At 33.0% G+C, this 18,128-nt stretch overlaps 1 protein-coding gene across 1 annotated transcript in view; it reads left to right on the top strand.

The window, feature by feature from the left end:
• Ets98B (DNA-binding protein Ets98B) overlaps window positions 1–15,299 on the top strand; it is a 34,240-nt gene extending 18,941 nt beyond the window's left edge. Inside the window, exons 2-6 of the mRNA XM_015330605.2 lie at window positions 8,247–8,686; window positions 8,775–9,454; window positions 10,251–10,405; window positions 12,086–12,293; window positions 12,382–15,299. Coding sequence (XP_015186091.1) covers window positions 8,247–8,686; window positions 8,775–9,454; window positions 10,251–10,405; window positions 12,086–12,293; window positions 12,382–12,740 — 1,842 coding nt within the window. The 3' untranslated portion in view covers window positions 12,741–15,299. The remainder of the gene's footprint in view (window positions 1–8,246; window positions 8,687–8,774; window positions 9,455–10,250; window positions 10,406–12,085; window positions 12,294–12,381) is intronic.
• The last annotated feature ends 2,829 nt before the right edge of the window (window positions 15,300–18,128 follow it).

The following is an 18,128-nucleotide window of genomic DNA, read 5'->3' as shown; positions in this document are numbered from 1 at the left end:
TTTACCAACAAAACTAAAACAAACATAGAATAAATAATAGAAGAAAAATCAATCGATTTCGTGCGATTGGAGTCGACCAAAAAAAAAAAAAAAAAGAAAAGGAAGAAATTTTAAGGGATAGTAAAGGGGAAAAAGAGTAAAAACGATTCTCCATTGTCGAGTTAGCTCCTAAGCGAGAAGATTAAGAATCGAGGAAGGAAAGAGAAAGAGAAAGAGAGAGAGAAAGGTTTGTTCGGTTCGAATACACAATGCATACTTCCAACGAGATATCTCGTTCGATCTCCGAATCGAAAATCTTGCAATTCCGAGTATCCGTACCTTCTGGCTAAAAAGGGTGGAGTAAAGTTCCTACACCATGTATATATATATATAGGTATAACGTGTAACCTTAAAGATCTCTTCTCACCCTTTCTCTCTCTCTTTTTCCTTACCTCCCTGTACTTGTAAAAAGGTAGAATTGAATCGTTGGATTATGCGAAACTCGAGTTTTTCACGCCTTTGTTAGACCGCATACTCAAGGATCTTGTATATATATACATATATATGTATATATGAAAATCTAGGCGTATGCGTGCGAGAGTAGGATGCATGTATCGACATATACATAGAAACATACGCACTCCCACGTGGTTACGATGGTCCCTTACAACAATGGTAAAGCGTGGGCGGCAAAGACCTATTAATAGTGGACACGGCCGATATCTTCTCAGATACTTCCCACCATATTACACTAACAGAACATTATCTTGAGTGCAACATCGTTAAAGAGAGAAAGAGGGAGAGACACACACACATTGATTACGATTGCTACTCCTGTTTTTTCATTTTTACCTTCCGAATGATTTTTTTGTTTAAAGTAGAAGAACTTCTTTCGATTTTTGAAAATGATATATGTACGTTACATAAGAAAATAATATATTAATGCATTTATATAGAAGATGAGAAGAAGTTTAAGGAAGATCGTTGGCGGCCTATAAGCCGTTTAATAACACAGACCCTAAGGGCCCGTTTCTTGTTGGGCCGTCGCGTCGTATAGGGCCCGACCTGCCATAACTTCTTCGAGATGATGCAGTGGGAGCATTATGCCGCCACGTTATGCCCCCATTATGCCGTATTATGTTACTATTTACGCTATCGCGACTCCCTATTTATATTCCTCCTCTGTCTCAACTTATATATACACATACACACATACAAACATATTATACACATTTCTCTTTCATTTTTTTTTTAACATTTTTTCTTTCCTTATCACTCGGTCTTTCTTTTTTTGGAGATGGTTTCAGATTAAAATTTTTACGTATTAACCTTTTGAGTGGCACGCCGAAATCATATGTTTTCTATAATATTTTGTATATAATATTAATATATATTAATATAATACTATTATATTAATAGTAGTAATATAGTAATTATATATAAATATAATTATATTGATATAATACTATTATATTAATAGTAATTATATTTAAATTTAATTATATTGATATAATTGCTATTATAATTATAGTAATAATATAGTAAATTATATATATAAATATAATTATATTAATATAAACTAAATAGTCATATATAATTATATATAAATATAATTATATTAAAAGAATACTAAATATATTATTATATTTATATATAATAATACTTATATATAAATAATATAATACACTATTAAAAATATAATTAAAAATGTACATTTCGCGACTGCCGGGATTCGATCTCACGAAACCACGGTTACAATCCTGCGACTCTAGCATTGAGCCACCAAGATATCTTAATATGGTTACTTATATATAAATATAAATATAATTATAATAATATAATATTAAATACTCTCATAATTATATATAAATATAATACTAATACTAATATAATTATATATAAATAAATATAATACTAATACTAATATAATACTAAACTATTAATATATTTATATATTATCTATATATATATAATAGATAAGCAAAGAGGGAAAGAATTTGAGTACTCGATCGGAAGATACTTTTCCAAGAATTCTGCAGCATCCGCGTGGTCCAAAATTTAAAAGAGGAGAAGTAACGACGCGTTAAGGAAGAATACCTGCGTCGTTTCGTTGTTTAAAGTTTTAAAAGCACATATCCCTTATGCGTTCGCTATCTTGTATCTTTGATTTTTCTCACTTTCCAAGAGGAAGAAGAAGAAGAAGAAGAAGAAAGCTTGAATAAAGTGAGAAAGAACATCGATGTTTTCGCTATAGCGTACTCGTACGTTTCTACACATTATCGTTATTCCAAACAACTCGCATAACTTCTTTTCTCTCTCTCTCTTCCTCTCTTTCATGTTCTCTTTGAAAAATTTTTTTTCTATACTATCATCTTACAATTAAATGTAAATCGTATTATTTATCTATGAGATAATCGATTTCATAGATAAAATAACAGAGGAATATGATTTAATAAAAAATAAATAAATAAAATAAATTTCTCGAAAGAAGAGAAAGTGTACCTACACTATTTTTAAAAATAAACGTTGCATAATGCATGAAATTTGAAAATGATCAAATTTGTGAAGAAAATTGTGAAAAATTTAACACGATTTGATTTATACGCTCTAATATTCATTTGAAATTCAATAAGCACTTCGATTAGTTGTTAATTTTTTCTCCTCTCCACGTTCTCCCCTTTTTATAATCACAGTTGTATCGATTGAAAAATAAGCGAGTTTTTATCATCTACGTAAAAGGAAAAATAAAAAGAAATTATTTGTAGAAAAAAGAAGTTGAAAATGATGAACGAGAGAGATGTACGTATGGAATAAGAAGAATGGTGGGAGAGGGTCGAAGTGGAAGGTAGTTAATAATCGTATCTTAGATACCAGTCAACTGTCATGGCGATTACACGTGCTTTTACCAGAGCCAGTACCGCACGTATTCTCAACGAGTATCGAATTAGAATTATTTATCTGTTGCTTTATCATTTTTTTTTCTGTTTGTCTTCTTTTGTCAAACGGTATTCGAATTTTTTTTGTATTGCGCTTGTGTACACTTGTGATATATATAGATTTATAGTTTATAATAGTTGTTTTTATGTTGAAATTTTCAATTTAATTATTAAAGTGACAAACAAAAACTTACATCTGAGTTCTATTAACGAAGAAAATATTATGTCAGGTAATAATTTATTAACACATTCACGATCGCTGACGTGAATTTACGTCTTTTCAAGTTCTATTCTTAATTGCCACTGACGTGATTCACGTCATATTAAATTTTATAATATAAATATATAATATTTAATATATTTAATATATAATATTAATTTAAATATATAAATTTAAATAACTCATTATTTTTGCCGGTACCCAATATTAAAAAAGAAAAAAATATACCGGTCGTGAATGTGTTAATTAATAATACGTTGTATATATATGTGCATGTGTGAGAACGTAAGAGACGCGTATCAGAAAAATTGTTATTTACAGAAGATTCTTAAGATCGTTAACATTTTGCTATCTCATTGATTCTTTACATACACACACACAAACACACACATATATATATATATATTTTTTTATATTTTTTAATTTTTTTTTCTCTTACAAACGAGTATGGAATCGAAAGGAGCAACCTTGAAGAATCAAAAGAGAAAATCGTCGAGCGTAATTTAATTCCACTGTTCACATCGCTTAAGTTAATGAAGAGAGAGAGAGAGATAGAAAGAAAAAAAAACTTCTCAAAGATGAAGTTCCAAAAAAGTTAACTTCGAAAGATCGACCTTGCTAAGAATATATCTCGCACGTGCGAGCAAATCCTTTTCTTCCTCTTCTATCTCTTTCTATTTTTTTGTTATTTGGTAGCGATCAAGAGACCGTTATAAACCAGTTTGAAGATCGACGACGTTCCTTTAGTTTCTTTTGCATTTTTTTTTTTGTTCTTTTTGTTCTTTTTCTTTGTTGATCTTGATCTAGCTCGTTTGATTTGCGTGGGACACGTTATTTCAATACTAAATTCTTTTTCTCTCTCTCTCTCTCTTTCTGTTTCGTGATCATAAAAAAAAAGTCAGCTAAAGACTTATCATTAAAGTTTGTTTGTTTTTGGATCATCGTTGATTTCATTAGTGGCAACATTTTGTTTCTTTAATGGGATCGTTTCTCTTTATTTACTAATTAAGAAATTTTACGAGGAGATTAACGAAGATTAAGAAGATGACTCGTATCATCATCAGTCGTTACTCCTTAAATAACAATAATTGCTATGCTTTAGACACGAACTTAAAGTTGGTAATTAATGCTTTTCAATCAATTACTAAATTTATTTATTTTTGATCTTCGTTTATTCAAGACTTTTTTTATATTCGTATATTTATTCGACTATGGAATTATATTCGATTGTATATTTATATTATATTGATAATATAATATAATATAATATAATATAATATAATATAATATAATATAATATAATATACAAATGTATAAAACCTAATATATAAATGTATAAGAGATCTAATATGAATATAAAAATAATTCAGATGAAACGTGAGATTATTTTTCTTTCTTTCTTTCTTTCTTTCTTTTATTTCAATAATTTTGACTCATAGAATAACGATGCACGTATATCTGGAGTGAAACATTTGATGGCTATGACGTTATGGAAATCGTAATTCATAATTGCAAAATACGTAGGTGTATACGTCGACGTATTCTGACATCAGTTAAACACATTTAGCATTGGTACGAATTAATTATGCTTTTACAATACGATGGGAATTAAACAGTACGTTATTTGCTTATACCGTTTACAATCGATGACGATTATTTGAGAGGAAATTCCTCTCATAAATATTCTCCCTGGCTATTATCTTGCTAATATACGTCGATCGATTACTTATGCTCGTGCAAGAGAGAGAAAGAGAGAGAAGTATAAAAAAGTATAAAAATAAAAAAAGAAAAGCAACATATGCGCTCGAAGATTTATCAAATTCAAAGCAAAATATCGCAACGGAAAATAATCAAAATAATATAAGGTAAAACAAAAATGACTAGTCTTTTCGAAAGGATCAAAAGGGGGAGGTTTCAATCCCCCCCTTTCGTATCGTCTTGCGAATCGCGAGTAAGTGCGTTGACCTTGAACCTTGCGTTCACTCTTCAGTTCGGACCCGAGGTCAATGAACTTATCGATCCAGAAAAAACGTCTCCCGAATTTTAATGCTCCGATTAAAAAGAAAAAAAAAAAAGAAAAAAAAAAATAAGGAATAAAGATGAATCTACAAATCTTGACGCAACCCTAACTAACAGATCGTACTTATTTTTGAACGTATCAAATAAAACTTTAGAGGAATAGAAATAAAAATGTGATGCGTTTTGTTTAAAATGAAAGAGAAAAATTGTCTTTCTTTTTATTTGTCTATTGCTATTCGTCTCTTTGATTTTTATTCTTTGTATTTAAAGTAGGATGAATCGAACTGAACGCGTAACCGATCGACGTTATACGGTATCGTAAACTGTATAAGATGAGAACGTGTTTTAAGATTAGCTTTAACCTCGCGAATATAGTGCTCGGTAATATAATAGTAATAATCTACCAACAAATTATCATTTGAATGAAAATATTTGTTGAACTCTTTTATAAATTGAGTTTTATTTATATTATATTTAATTCTTATATTTATATAATATAATAATATAATAATATAATAGAAATATAAAAATTAAATATAATTTAATAATATAATATAAATATAAAAATATAATATAATATATAATATAATAATAACACCATTAAGAAAATACATCATGTTTTTTTTTTTTTTCTATACACGTGATATACGCCTCAAAATATTATTTATTTAATTAACAATTTTTGTTGTAAATAATTTATCGCACGCTTTTATCGTTAGGCATTGAATTTTATCGAAAGTGTCATGTGGAATTTAACAGTCGTACGAAGTTCAACGAGAAAGACCGAATATTATTGCAAAATTTGACTCGTTTCAATGATAATCCCCGTTATCTTTTAAATGACTTCTTTTTTTTTTTTCCATGCATGGTATAATTACTTTATATTTCCATTTTTATCTTACATTCTTACTTCGTGATTTTTTCTTTATCTGCTTTTTTATTTATTCTGTTATTAATATAAACAAATGAAAAGGCCGGAAAGACAAATCAATAAATTATCAATCGTATATTTTCGGTATATTTATTCAGCTTGAAGAAAATATAGCTTAAGTTAATTTAGTTTACGGATTTATAATCGTCCCGATGATCCCACCTACTTCATCTTATTATGTTAAGATTGATAAAGATAAAGATATAAATATAAATATATCATTTGGATATACTTGCAATGATGTCGCATTATTTTCAATCGAAACTAAAATCAAACCAAACAACTTCTTATCTTTATTCGATCGACAATTTAACCAAATTTTCCTTGCAAATTTAATCTGAGAGAGATACTGCATCGTTCAAATTGTCAGATGACGTCTTCAGTAAAACTGGTCTTCGAAACGAGAGACAAAATTCGATAAAATATTGAACGATCTGTGAACAAGTTTGTAATTTTATATACGCGTTTCACATAACATATAAATTCATATTATGTAATATAAATAAAGTGAAATGGAAAAGACAATCAATAGAAATGAATGATAAATAAGGGTCTGTCTGTGTCGAGGGAAGAAGGGTAAGAGAAAGGGAAGGGTATGGTAAGTTAAAGGGTTGAAATAAAATAGAATCCACAAGAAGTATAAGTGATCTTTCTTTTGTTGCGGTACTCGCTGTATTCGCTATAGTAAACTATAGTGTATGTATTTGTGAAGACTTTACAATGGTGTGTACATGTAAGACTATGGGGGCCCATCGAGTCTTTACGATTTCTCTTTCTCTCTCTCTCTCTCTCTCTCTCTCTTTCTATCCCTTTTCTTTCTACGAGACATAAGAAGAGTCTTGCAAGATGCCACGAGTCTCGGTGTATTGGTATAATCGTTTATTTCGCGTCGACCTTTGCAGGGCACTACGTCAAAATGTCAGACGCGACCCCGCCTGAGATAGAGAGAGAAAGAAAGAGAGAGAGATAGATAGAGATAGATAGATAGAAAGAGATGGTAGAGAAGATGCACTGGGAACGTTGTAATGGGCTTACAAAGCGTAACAAACTGATGCGAGGTCAAACACACGACGGGCAATAAACACACCGAAAGACAAATGGGCCCTTAAGGTGCACCACACCGAGAGAACGAGAGAGATGGATAGATGCGCGAATATGCTTGCCCTTACCGTCCCTTCTGGCGATACCTTGCAAAAGGGATGGGTACTTCGCATTCTGACATTTTTCATACACTCTATACTATAAATAATATTACTTTGGACGTGGGGTGTATGTGTTCGATGATTGCCATTGAAGAGTATCATTAAAAGATGAAACAAAGAAGGCGCATCATTTTATATTAAAATATAATAGAAAAAGTAGTCAAAGTATATAAAATACAATAGAAATAATTTTGATTTGAAGTATCGTAGCAAAAAGAATCGAAGAAAATTAATTCTATGGCAGTTTTTATGGAAGAGAGAAAGAGAGAGAGAGAGGTGCGAGGTCAGGCGCGCTCGCGACAGGCAATAAACGCGTCGAGAGATAAATGGGCCTTTAACGCACCCCCCACTATTAGACCCGACTCCTCGCGGACACGTATAGTTGGGCCCGTTCTTTCTTGGGCTAACAAACTGTTTGATTTTCATCTTGATATTCTCTTTAGTAAAGGCGTCCTGCCAACATCGTAATATCAACGCCAACATAGTACTTTTTTCTTTTATTCTCTTGCTCCAACAAATTGTTTGCACATTGTTTAGAATTCTTTTTTTTCTATTTCCACGTGCGATGATTTATCTGCACCTTAATCTTTTAATTGTACTAAAGGTAGATATGTCCATCGTATTTTCTAGTACGTATATAAATATAGACCTTAGCGATTAGGATCTTTGTTTCTGAAGAATTGAGCGATAATATAAATCTAAAACTCGTGTCCTGTCACTCGAGGAAGCAATAAAGACTGGGATAGCGAATAAACGAGGCCCTTAACTCAAGGAACTATCTTAAACATCTAGTTCCTCTAGTTAATCTCTTTTTTTATAAGCCACCGAATATCTAAAACATTTTACGAGTATCTTATCGCAAAGAAATCGAGTTCCCTTTAGAAAATAACAATATCGAACGTTGTAATCTAGTACGTTTATACATGATTTATAAAATAGCATGTTTGCTGTGCTTTCAGATGCCACAAACAGTGCCTTCAGCGGCTGGCTACTCGCCGTCGTTCGACTACAGTACCTTTCAATTCGATTTGTCTCTTCTTCCTGACGATTACGGTCTTGCAAATGCTCAGACAACAAGCTTAAAACCAACACAGATCAAGCAAGAAGCTTGTTCTCCACGGCCAAATTCCCCAATAACAACGACGCAAACAGCAACAACCACCATTACGGCCGCTTATCCAAGTCCACCATATCCGAGTCCTGGTACTGGAGCTTGCGAATTACCATTGTCGCCTAATTATTCTCACGAAAATTCACCAGGATATCCTACCAGTCCTTATTACGTACCAAGAAGTCCTCAAAGTGCACAATTTTATCCGACGAGTCCTGAACCCTCCGGCAAACAACCGGTCAAAAGAGAGAAGAGTCTCGACTTGCTTGCTATTCTTCAGGAATCAAGGTAATAAATATCCTACATTTTCATTATACACATTTTCATGATCACATCTTTATTTGATTTAACAAAATATTTGATTGTATGTTTTCAGACTCTTGGCAGAGAGTCTAGGATACCGAGAAGATTCTACAGATTGTACAGTTCCTTGTACACCACCCAGAACCGAAGAAGATATTTACAACAGCTTAGACGCTGATTTCTTTGCTAAAAAAGAGACAACCAGTAGCGTTCAGGGTCAACATCCCTTACTCAAAGAGATTCTTTTCAAAGAGGAACCACGTTCGTGTAGCAATAGTATTGGTAGTAATTCTCCTTCCTCGTCGTCGTCGTCATCGTCATCGGCGTCATCGACTGCTTCGTCCTCGCCAGGACCTATCGAGTTCGAAAGCACGTCACCTTTACGCGAATTACTCTTCAAAGGAGTTAGAAAGGACTTCGTAAACAACCCTAAAATCAACCAACCCAAAGTAGAAAGACTCCAAGACGAAACGAGCAACCCTCTTGAGAAAGAAGAAGAATTGTTCAAAGATAATCAAAAGAGCGATCATCAGCTCCTTAGAGAAGTTTTACGAGATACGAGTTTTCAAAGAAAATACAATTTGAGACCAGTCGATCTTGGTGGTGTTGGTACTGGTTTCGTCGAGGACATGGAGTCTGGCGAATGTGTCGGTGATCTGGCTAGGGAACAGATAGAACCTGTCCTCAGTTTGGCGATTCAACAACTTCAGAAGGACTTTGACAATACTTGCGTTGCTTTGGGTATTCATCCTGGTGAGTTGGTCAAACTTTCACAATATTTCCTCTCTCTCTCTCTCTCTTTCTTTCTTTAGACAACTTTGGTAAACGTTATATGTGACTTACTTTGATGTTTGACAGCATTTAGAAATCGTAAGGGGGGGGGGGGGGAAAGAAAGAAATGTTTTTCAAATTGATCATTTAGCTGTCAAGAAATAAACATTTTAGATTGAAAAATATTCAAAGGTTTAAAAATAGTTTGATTTTAATATTCACAAAGGAGAATATATATCCTTGATTATTAATTAGGATTATCTGGGTATCTAAAAGATAGAGGAGTGATCCTTGTCTTTTATTGGATCGATCGATCGAGTCCACTCGCTACCTTGCCGCGGGCGAGGATTCGTAAGTTAGCTAGCTAGCTAGTTAGCTAGCTGGTTAACTGACTAACTGGCTAACTAGTTAACCAGTGAGAGAGTCCTCATGAAGTATTTTCGATGCACGCGACCGGTTAGCCTATTAGTTCGCTCTCAGCCACAATATGATGTCACGTTTCGAATAAATTACCTAGTCACGCGTCAGAAACAGTCTGCTTTCACGATGAGGTTACGAAATTTCGGGTCTCTCTTCAAGGTCACTACACTTTCCGTTTATCTTTTACATCGAATGCTACTCGACTACTGTGAAACTATATTTCCTATCTCTCTATTTTGTTTGTCCATTTATTTTGTAGTCTTTCACACATTTCGCGTTACTAATCGATACCTTGCAGTTACGAAACTAGTACAACCCATGTATTTTTGTTTGAATTTGTTGAAACATTTGTTTTCAGAACCTAGACGTTGGAGTGCAGCGGACGTGGCAGCTTGGGTACAATGGGCAAGAAGACAATTGCAATTACCCTCGGTACCCTTGGAAAGTTTCAACGTGGATGGTGCAACCTTGGCATCCTTGACAGAAGAAGAATTCTGCCAAAGAGCACCTCAGGTAAAGGATAGGAATTTAAAAAAAAAAAAAAACACGACGCAAACTTTTGTCCAAGTCCCGTTATGCAATGGTCGTCGTAGCAGGCAACTCTGATTGAAGCTGCGAGTTATAACAAAGCGAGATTTTTGCAGTGTTTCGTGGAAGATTCAAACCTGTATCATTTTCTGAGTAATCGTATGAATAAGACAAACCTGAAATTTGCCGAATTCATAAAAATTCGAAAACTTTGAAGTTAAGGAACCTTCCAAAAACTGACCCTCTAAAGAAATCGTTCGAAGTGCAATCGATACTTTCGAAGGAAGCAAGAAATGAACTGTGAGATATCGGAACAATTCTCTTTCGTGGCAACAGCTATGTCGAGAAATGTTCTCGTGGCCGGCAAGGTCCGGTGAAAGTGAATTTCCTGGAAAGCAACGTGCGTCGGTGCGCGTTCTTTCCGTGTAATTTTGCTCGCTCGTGTATCTCGTGTGGTGCGCAACACTCGACATGACTAAGCACGAGACACTCTAATAATACACTCATTCGCTGTTAAAAAAAAAATAATAAAAAAAAAAAACAAGGTATCCTTTGAAATGCGATTGTATTAATATTATATTGCTCGTTATTTCTTATAAACATTATTACTATCGTCATTATTAATAATTACTCAAATAAAAAGATAATTCATTTCTCGATTAAATCCGTGGACTCGTTTGATCGTGCCAACTAAAATTCCAGTTGTTGATTCATCACGATGGACCGTTAATGTAACAAGTAGTCTCAGCATTTAGCCAAAAATGTCGACGCTTATTCTAGATTCCAGTATCGTCGATTCATCAAAATGTTTGTAGATCACTATCATCACCTAACATCGTCATTGTTAGCAAGTATAGTAGGAGAACAGCTACCCTATACGAGTATCGATTGGCGGAACATTTCGAAAGAGATCGATGTACCGGTACACGCATACATAGGTATATGCATGCATATATATATATACAACGATTCCTCGTACGAACTTAAGAAACTCTGTTAGGGCAGAGCGCATAACTGCACCCAAGGTGCTATCTCTCCCTCTCTCTCTGTCCCTTTCTTTTTCTTTCTTTCACCGACTCGGAATCATACCTACCGATTGGTTGGTGTTCACCTACGTGCACGACCACTCCGATTGGTTGACTCGTTCGAACGTTTGAGAAAAGTAGGTCAACGGCTCTGGCGTTACCCGAATGCCTGACTGCTTTGCCCGAGTCTGCTTACTCCTAACTCCTCTTCTCCTTTTCTACCTTTTCCTCCTCCTTATTTCAACCGAACGAACAACAAGTCGCTTTCTCTTCTCTCTTTCTCTTAAAAGACACGCGAAGAGCAACGGCCCCAGAAGACTCCAATAAGGAATTCTAACGCGAGGGTCTCTTCTTTTATCTTTTTTCTTTTTTCTTTTTTCTTTCATTATACTTTGGTTGTGATTGAAGAGACATAGCGTTCCAACACTGCTAGATAAATTCATCAGGAATCTATGATAGAGAAATAACTTATTGTTGTGTACAACAGATTGCCATGATGCAGTAAAAACAAAATATTGGCTCATTCTTATAACTTAACTTTCCTCTAATACTTATTTACTTATAAATGGTCACCATACTCAGCAAATATTTAAGAATTTCTCTAATTGGTGACTCATGATTTCCTATTATCACGTTTCAGTGCGGTGGTATGTTACACGCTCAATTGGAAATCTGGAAAGCAGCAGTTGAGGAATCACCTAGGAATACATTGGCAGCTTCTTGGAGTCCTACTGGAGTGGTCCAAACTCCGAGTAATCCCAGTTCAACTCCACCAACATCTGCCGTTCGCAGCGTTCCCTCAGTGAACAATGTCAAGGGTTCAACCTGTAGCATCGATTTCTCAGATGGTAAAATAGAATTTGTCTAATGAAACAACTCGGAGATGTGTTTTTGTTGAGAAAAGAAGGAAAACAGGTATCCTATCATTTGTTTCAGACGAGGATGACGATTGCGCTAGCGTTCAAACAGGGAACAACTCCAATGGCACTAATTCATCCGGTAAAATGCGAAATGGTGGTTCTCACATTCATCTTTGGCAATTTCTAAAGGAACTTCTTCAGAGTCCAGGTGTCCATGGCTCCTGCATACGTTGGTTAGATCGGGGAAAGGGTGTTTTCAAAATCGAAGACTCGGTTAGGGTTGCTAGGCTTTGGGGTAAACGTAAAAATCGTCCTGCCATGAACTACGACAAATTAAGCCGTAGTATCAGACAGTATTACAAAAAAGGTATCATGAAGAAAACGGAACGTAGCCAGAGACTGGTCTATCAATTTTGCCACCCTTATTGTCTCTAAAACAAAAAAAAAGAAAAGAAACGAACAAATCCATTTGAGGGAGGATTTGAAGGTAAAAGAAAAATATTAATAAGGGTTAGGAAGACAAACAGGGTTATAAATATTATATAATAGCTATTATACTTATATATATTTTATTGAAATGAGACCTCCGTCTTTTTCTACGAGCCAAATCCGTCCCAACAGATTCAATCGAAAGATCTATGCAAGTTTATCTGAAAATGCAAATCTTGAAAAGGAAGTAAATGCATATGCATTTTGAAAATTGTTGCTGAGGAAGAATCAGTACGGAGGTTGATATCAAATAAAATAACAAAAAATGAAAGAGGGGGGGGAATAAGAAAGGGTTAGGGATGGAGGCTTTGGAAAGCAACGTGTGTAAAGAAAATTCACGATCACGAGATCCGGCTTGTGTTAAACGATTTTATCTTTTTTTCCAAATGGATAATCGAATAGCATCAGCTGGGTACCACCTTAGTACGCCCGTTTTGGGCGATATTATTATACTTATATATATATATAATTATTAATATTAATCATTTCTTTTCTTTTTCTCGTCTATCTTTTCTCTTATTCGATACAGCACACGATCTCTACTAGAGTACCGGACTGAATATCTTTTACAATGGTATGGACAAAGTGGAGAGAAACAAGATAGCATTATGGATTATTTTTATATATTTTTTTTTTTGCATAAGCTCGTCCTTGCGGTTTTCACGTGGCTTCTTCTTCTCGTTCGTCGTTTTTTGTTTTTTTTTTTCTTTTTCTCGGGGTATTTGGTTGTCCAGCTTCTTTGAGAAGATCAACCACAAGGAGGATGACGTAGATCAGAAAATGTTCAATTACTCCAAGGTCGGACCCGTGAGAGAGAGAAAGAGAGATCGTGTAAGTAAGGAAACTAAATTTATGGTGAAATAATCCCATAAGACGAAGGTACGCTCTTTTTCCTTTTTTCTTTTTTTTTTTTTTAGTTTTTTTTCTTCTTCTTCTTCTTGTTCTTGTTCTTGTTCTTTGAGGAAAGCAGGAATCACGAGAGAGTAGTTTACTTTTAGCAACGGCAGTAGATTTTTTTTTTTTTTTTTTTTTTTTTTAGTAACTGTACACATATCAATTGTTATTGTTGTTGTCGTGGGTGGAGAGACTCTCGTAACGGAGAATAGGGAAGAGGAAAGGGATACTTTCCTATCTCTGTTCTCACGATTGCTTGCTGGTAACCCTTCGCCGTCGCCGGTTTTCTCTGCCTCGAGCGAAACTCAAATGGAAAACCGCGAAACGCGATGCGATCGAATACCCTAGCGGAACTTCTTCGCTTTTATAATCCTCGATCCGTCATTTATTAACAAATTATTTGTAATTATGAATATTTACACAAAGGAAGGAATAAAGGATTTTTCAATAATGAAGGAAGAAAAATGAATGCATGATTTTGCAATCTTGATTTGCATCTTGGTTTGCATCGTGGTGCCCAAGGCACCCAAAGTATCGAATAAGAATCGTGTCAAATCGAGATCTTGCCGTATCGACCTTTCAACTTTTCAAATCTCGAGCATTCGTTTATCGTTTAGTTCATTTTGGAAAATCCATGGGGTCGTGGTTCGTTCGTGGTTCGCTCGAGGCTAATTTCGGCATAACGCGTACGGCTGGTTCCGGTGATTTTGGTCCCATATATCTATGATATATTAAACGTTGTATGTTCCATGAACGATTTTAGTATCTTAAGGTTAAATAAGTATAGTATAGTATAATATACATATTTTTTCAAACAAATCTATTTTAAGATACTATGGCACAAATGACTTAAGTGAGTCTTTATAGCCAAGTTACTTCATGAGATTTATAATTATCTTATTATTTTTTTGTTTTTTTTTTCTTAATCATTCACCACCCTCACCTTTCCCCATTTCCCTATCATATTTATCTATTCATAATTATTCATTCATTATTAATTTCACCATTTATTCCTTTTTACATATCATAATTTATAAATATGTATCGAGTAAATTTGTATAATTATCAACTAACAACAAAATCTTGGCAAGATTTACAACGATCATTGAATTTTCAAGATTGTATATGTACAATCGCGTTATATATATATATTTTATCTACATATGCGACTTATTTATTCTAATTCAATATTTTAATATAACAATAATAATAATAATAATAATAGTAGTAATAAATAATATTAATAAGAACAATGACAATAATATTAAAACAATGATAATAATTTGACGTGAACTATCGTAATGTATTCGAGATCTAACAACCGGTATAGCATATACAAACGTTTACACACACTTACACACAAATATTCAATAATTACGATTATTATCTCGATACCGTTCGAAGGACAATGAAAAACAAAGATCTGAAAAAAAAATAAAAAAAATAAAAACTTAAATAAAATGAAAAGATTTTCTTTCGTCACAATCGGATCGTTTAAAATGCGATCTCTCGTTTCTCTTATACGACTTAGAGCCAAAGATTCGATATCGATCTATAGATCGATCGAGAGGGTTTCTCTCTCTCTCTCTCTCTCTCTCTCTCTCTCTCTCTCTCTCTCTCTCTCTCTCTCTCTCTCTAGGAATAATAATGCACATGCACACCTTTGGAATGAGAATGTGCAAGAGAGACGATGGGACTACCTTCTCGAGAGTTGCATATAATGGGATCGTAAAGTGCCGAGAGCACTTGTACTAAGCCTGTTCGATTTGGATGATACCATGGGTTCAGGCACACCGTGTTAAGACCTTCTATGGGAAATAATACTCCTTCTTTTTACTCATACTTGAATGATGTACGATAGAGACGTCAAAGTCGCAATTTTATTCTTCAAATTTCATACTGACAAAAAGGAAAATCATAATTAGTCACCCTCCCTTCCCCTCATTAATTTCCAAAATAATTTTGGTTTCAACACGAATTATTCATGTTAACTTTCTTACGATTCCGTTGCATCTCTTTTCTTTTCTTTGCAGGGATGCAATCGATAGTACAAAAAAAGAAAAAGAGGTGAGAGAAAGAGGTAAAAGGTTTCTCAGTTCTCTCGAGAATAGAGAGAGGGAGAGAGGGGAGGTGGAGGGGGAGGGTGGAGGAGGACGGGGGTTTGTTTTATAAGCGACGGCCAGCAATAAACAGAGACAAAGCGTTCGGCTCGTTTGCGGAGATTGCTTTAAAGATCACCGCGTTAATCTTACGTTCTCGGTTGGTAAGGCACATGCATACTATATATATATATATACAATGCTCGAACCTGGCTGATGTGAGAGAGGAGAGCGTACCCAACTACGCCATTTTTCATGTTTTTTCGAAAGATCGAAAGTCGGCGAGAGAGGCAGGATTTGCGTCACGATGTTTTACATATACATACATACATTCATACGTAGGTGCATACAAATACACACAAAATATCTTTTATATATAGAGAAACACGTGCAACGTGTATTATACGTACAAAGATTATTTTTTTTTTCTTTAAAAGGATAATGTAATATCTCGCATCTTGCTATTCTTTTTTTTCTTTTTTCTTTTTTCTCTTTTTGAGATATACATTAATATAATATTTAATACATAAATGTAATACACATTACATATATGTGCATACATATCAGCTTTACCGGTCATCGTTCTCTTCGTGTTACGATAGTTCCCTACGAATTTGAAGATTTATATGTGTGTGTGTGTGTGTACGTAATTATAATTGTGGATTTATTCAATAAATTGTAAAAATTTATTTTATGATTTATCTCGTCTGTTATAATTATTTATATTTGAAAAAAAAATATTATAAATCATAAAATGAATTTATTGTTGTTGTTGTTGTATTTTTGTTTGTTTTGTTAACACTTTAATGGCCGCTCACACAACATGTGTGTTATAGCTGGAACAACCGTTATGGTCATTATTTATTTATAACTTTTTATAGATTTAAAAATTATATAAAGTTGTTAAATTATTGTTGTTGTTGTTTTTTTTGGATAGTAATTTTTTCGTAAATTTAATAAAGTTTCTTGAAATGAATTTTTCCAAAATATTACCAGCCTCTGACGATGTTTGACTGCATACATGTATGGCCATTAAAGTGTTAATATATATTTCTGGTTTACAATTATAGTATTCGCTTTTATAATTACGAAAACACAATTGAATTATTTTATGAAAGTACAATTTCTCTTTCTTTTCTTTCGTTTTGTCTTAAATATTTAGAAAGAAATAGAAATGAGCGATGTTTGTCTTGAAAAATCTCGAAAATAATCTGACAAATTATTATCGATTGGATAAATGTACTTTTATGTATATAAAAGTAGATAAAATAGATATTATATGTAAAAATTGATTTACAGTACATAATTATAATGCAAATACTTCGAACTATGTACTGTAAATGAATTTACATGATTATTATATATATATATATATATATTATTTATCTGTATAACGATTGAATCGTAAAAAGCGTCGTTAACGTCAAATCCGATTAATTGAATTTTATTTTTTATTTTATTTTTTTTATTTTTATAAATTTTTATATCGTAAAAGAGACGCATTGTTAAACGTTGCAATATTTATATCATTAAAAAAAATATATCAACGATTTGTTAATCGATCAATAATTGAAATCGATCGTATTGCGGACAATAATGATAAAACGTTGATAATAATTTTAATAATTATAATAATAATAGTAATAATAATAATAATAAGAATAATAAAAATAACAAATAATAATAATTGATTATAATATTAATAATATATTATATAAATATATATTTTATTAAACCGAGATGCGTTGTCATTATTCTCGAAGTGTTTTACTAACACAAAGGAGAAACGTGAAAATGAGAGAATGAAAAAATATGTATAAAAAAAAAAACAATAAAAAAAGAAAAAAAAAAGGATTATAAATAATAAGAGAAAAATGTTGATAAAGTGTGTAAAATCTTTTAATCGTCCGATTCCTTCCAAATCCAACATGCAGTATGTTTAAATGTTTATTAAAAAAAAAAAAACAATTGTCCTAATCGAGTTGACAATTTTTCGTTTGAAATATTTCCATCGAAGATGGAGCGAAAGTGTTCGTGCAATGGAGTGAAAGTTGGTCTCGAGTAACTGTTGGCCTAATCGTTCACGAAAGTAAGTGAATCATCATCTTCTTGTGGTGACGTCATTCAACTAAATATCAAACAATTTTAGATTTTTTCCATCAAAGTTATCGAATTATTTTTTATTTTTACTTGTCCCATTGAAAAATAAAGAATAGAAAAACGAGTAAGTCAAATAATCTTTGGAGAAAATGAATATTCGAATTTATATTGATGTTAAATTTAACCCTTTTAGTGGTTTACATAAAATACTTTTATATAAAAAATGTTTTGTAAAAATAGA

The sequence above is a fragment of the Polistes dominula genome, unplaced genomic scaffold (assembly GCF_049000335.1).
Source record: "Polistes dominula isolate Pdom_NZ unplaced genomic scaffold, Pdom_raw_medaka contig_11, whole genome shotgun sequence".
Lineage (NCBI taxonomy): Eukaryota > Metazoa > Arthropoda > Insecta > Hymenoptera > Vespidae > Polistes > Polistes dominula.
This window is presented reverse-complemented; position numbering and strand designations above follow the sequence as displayed.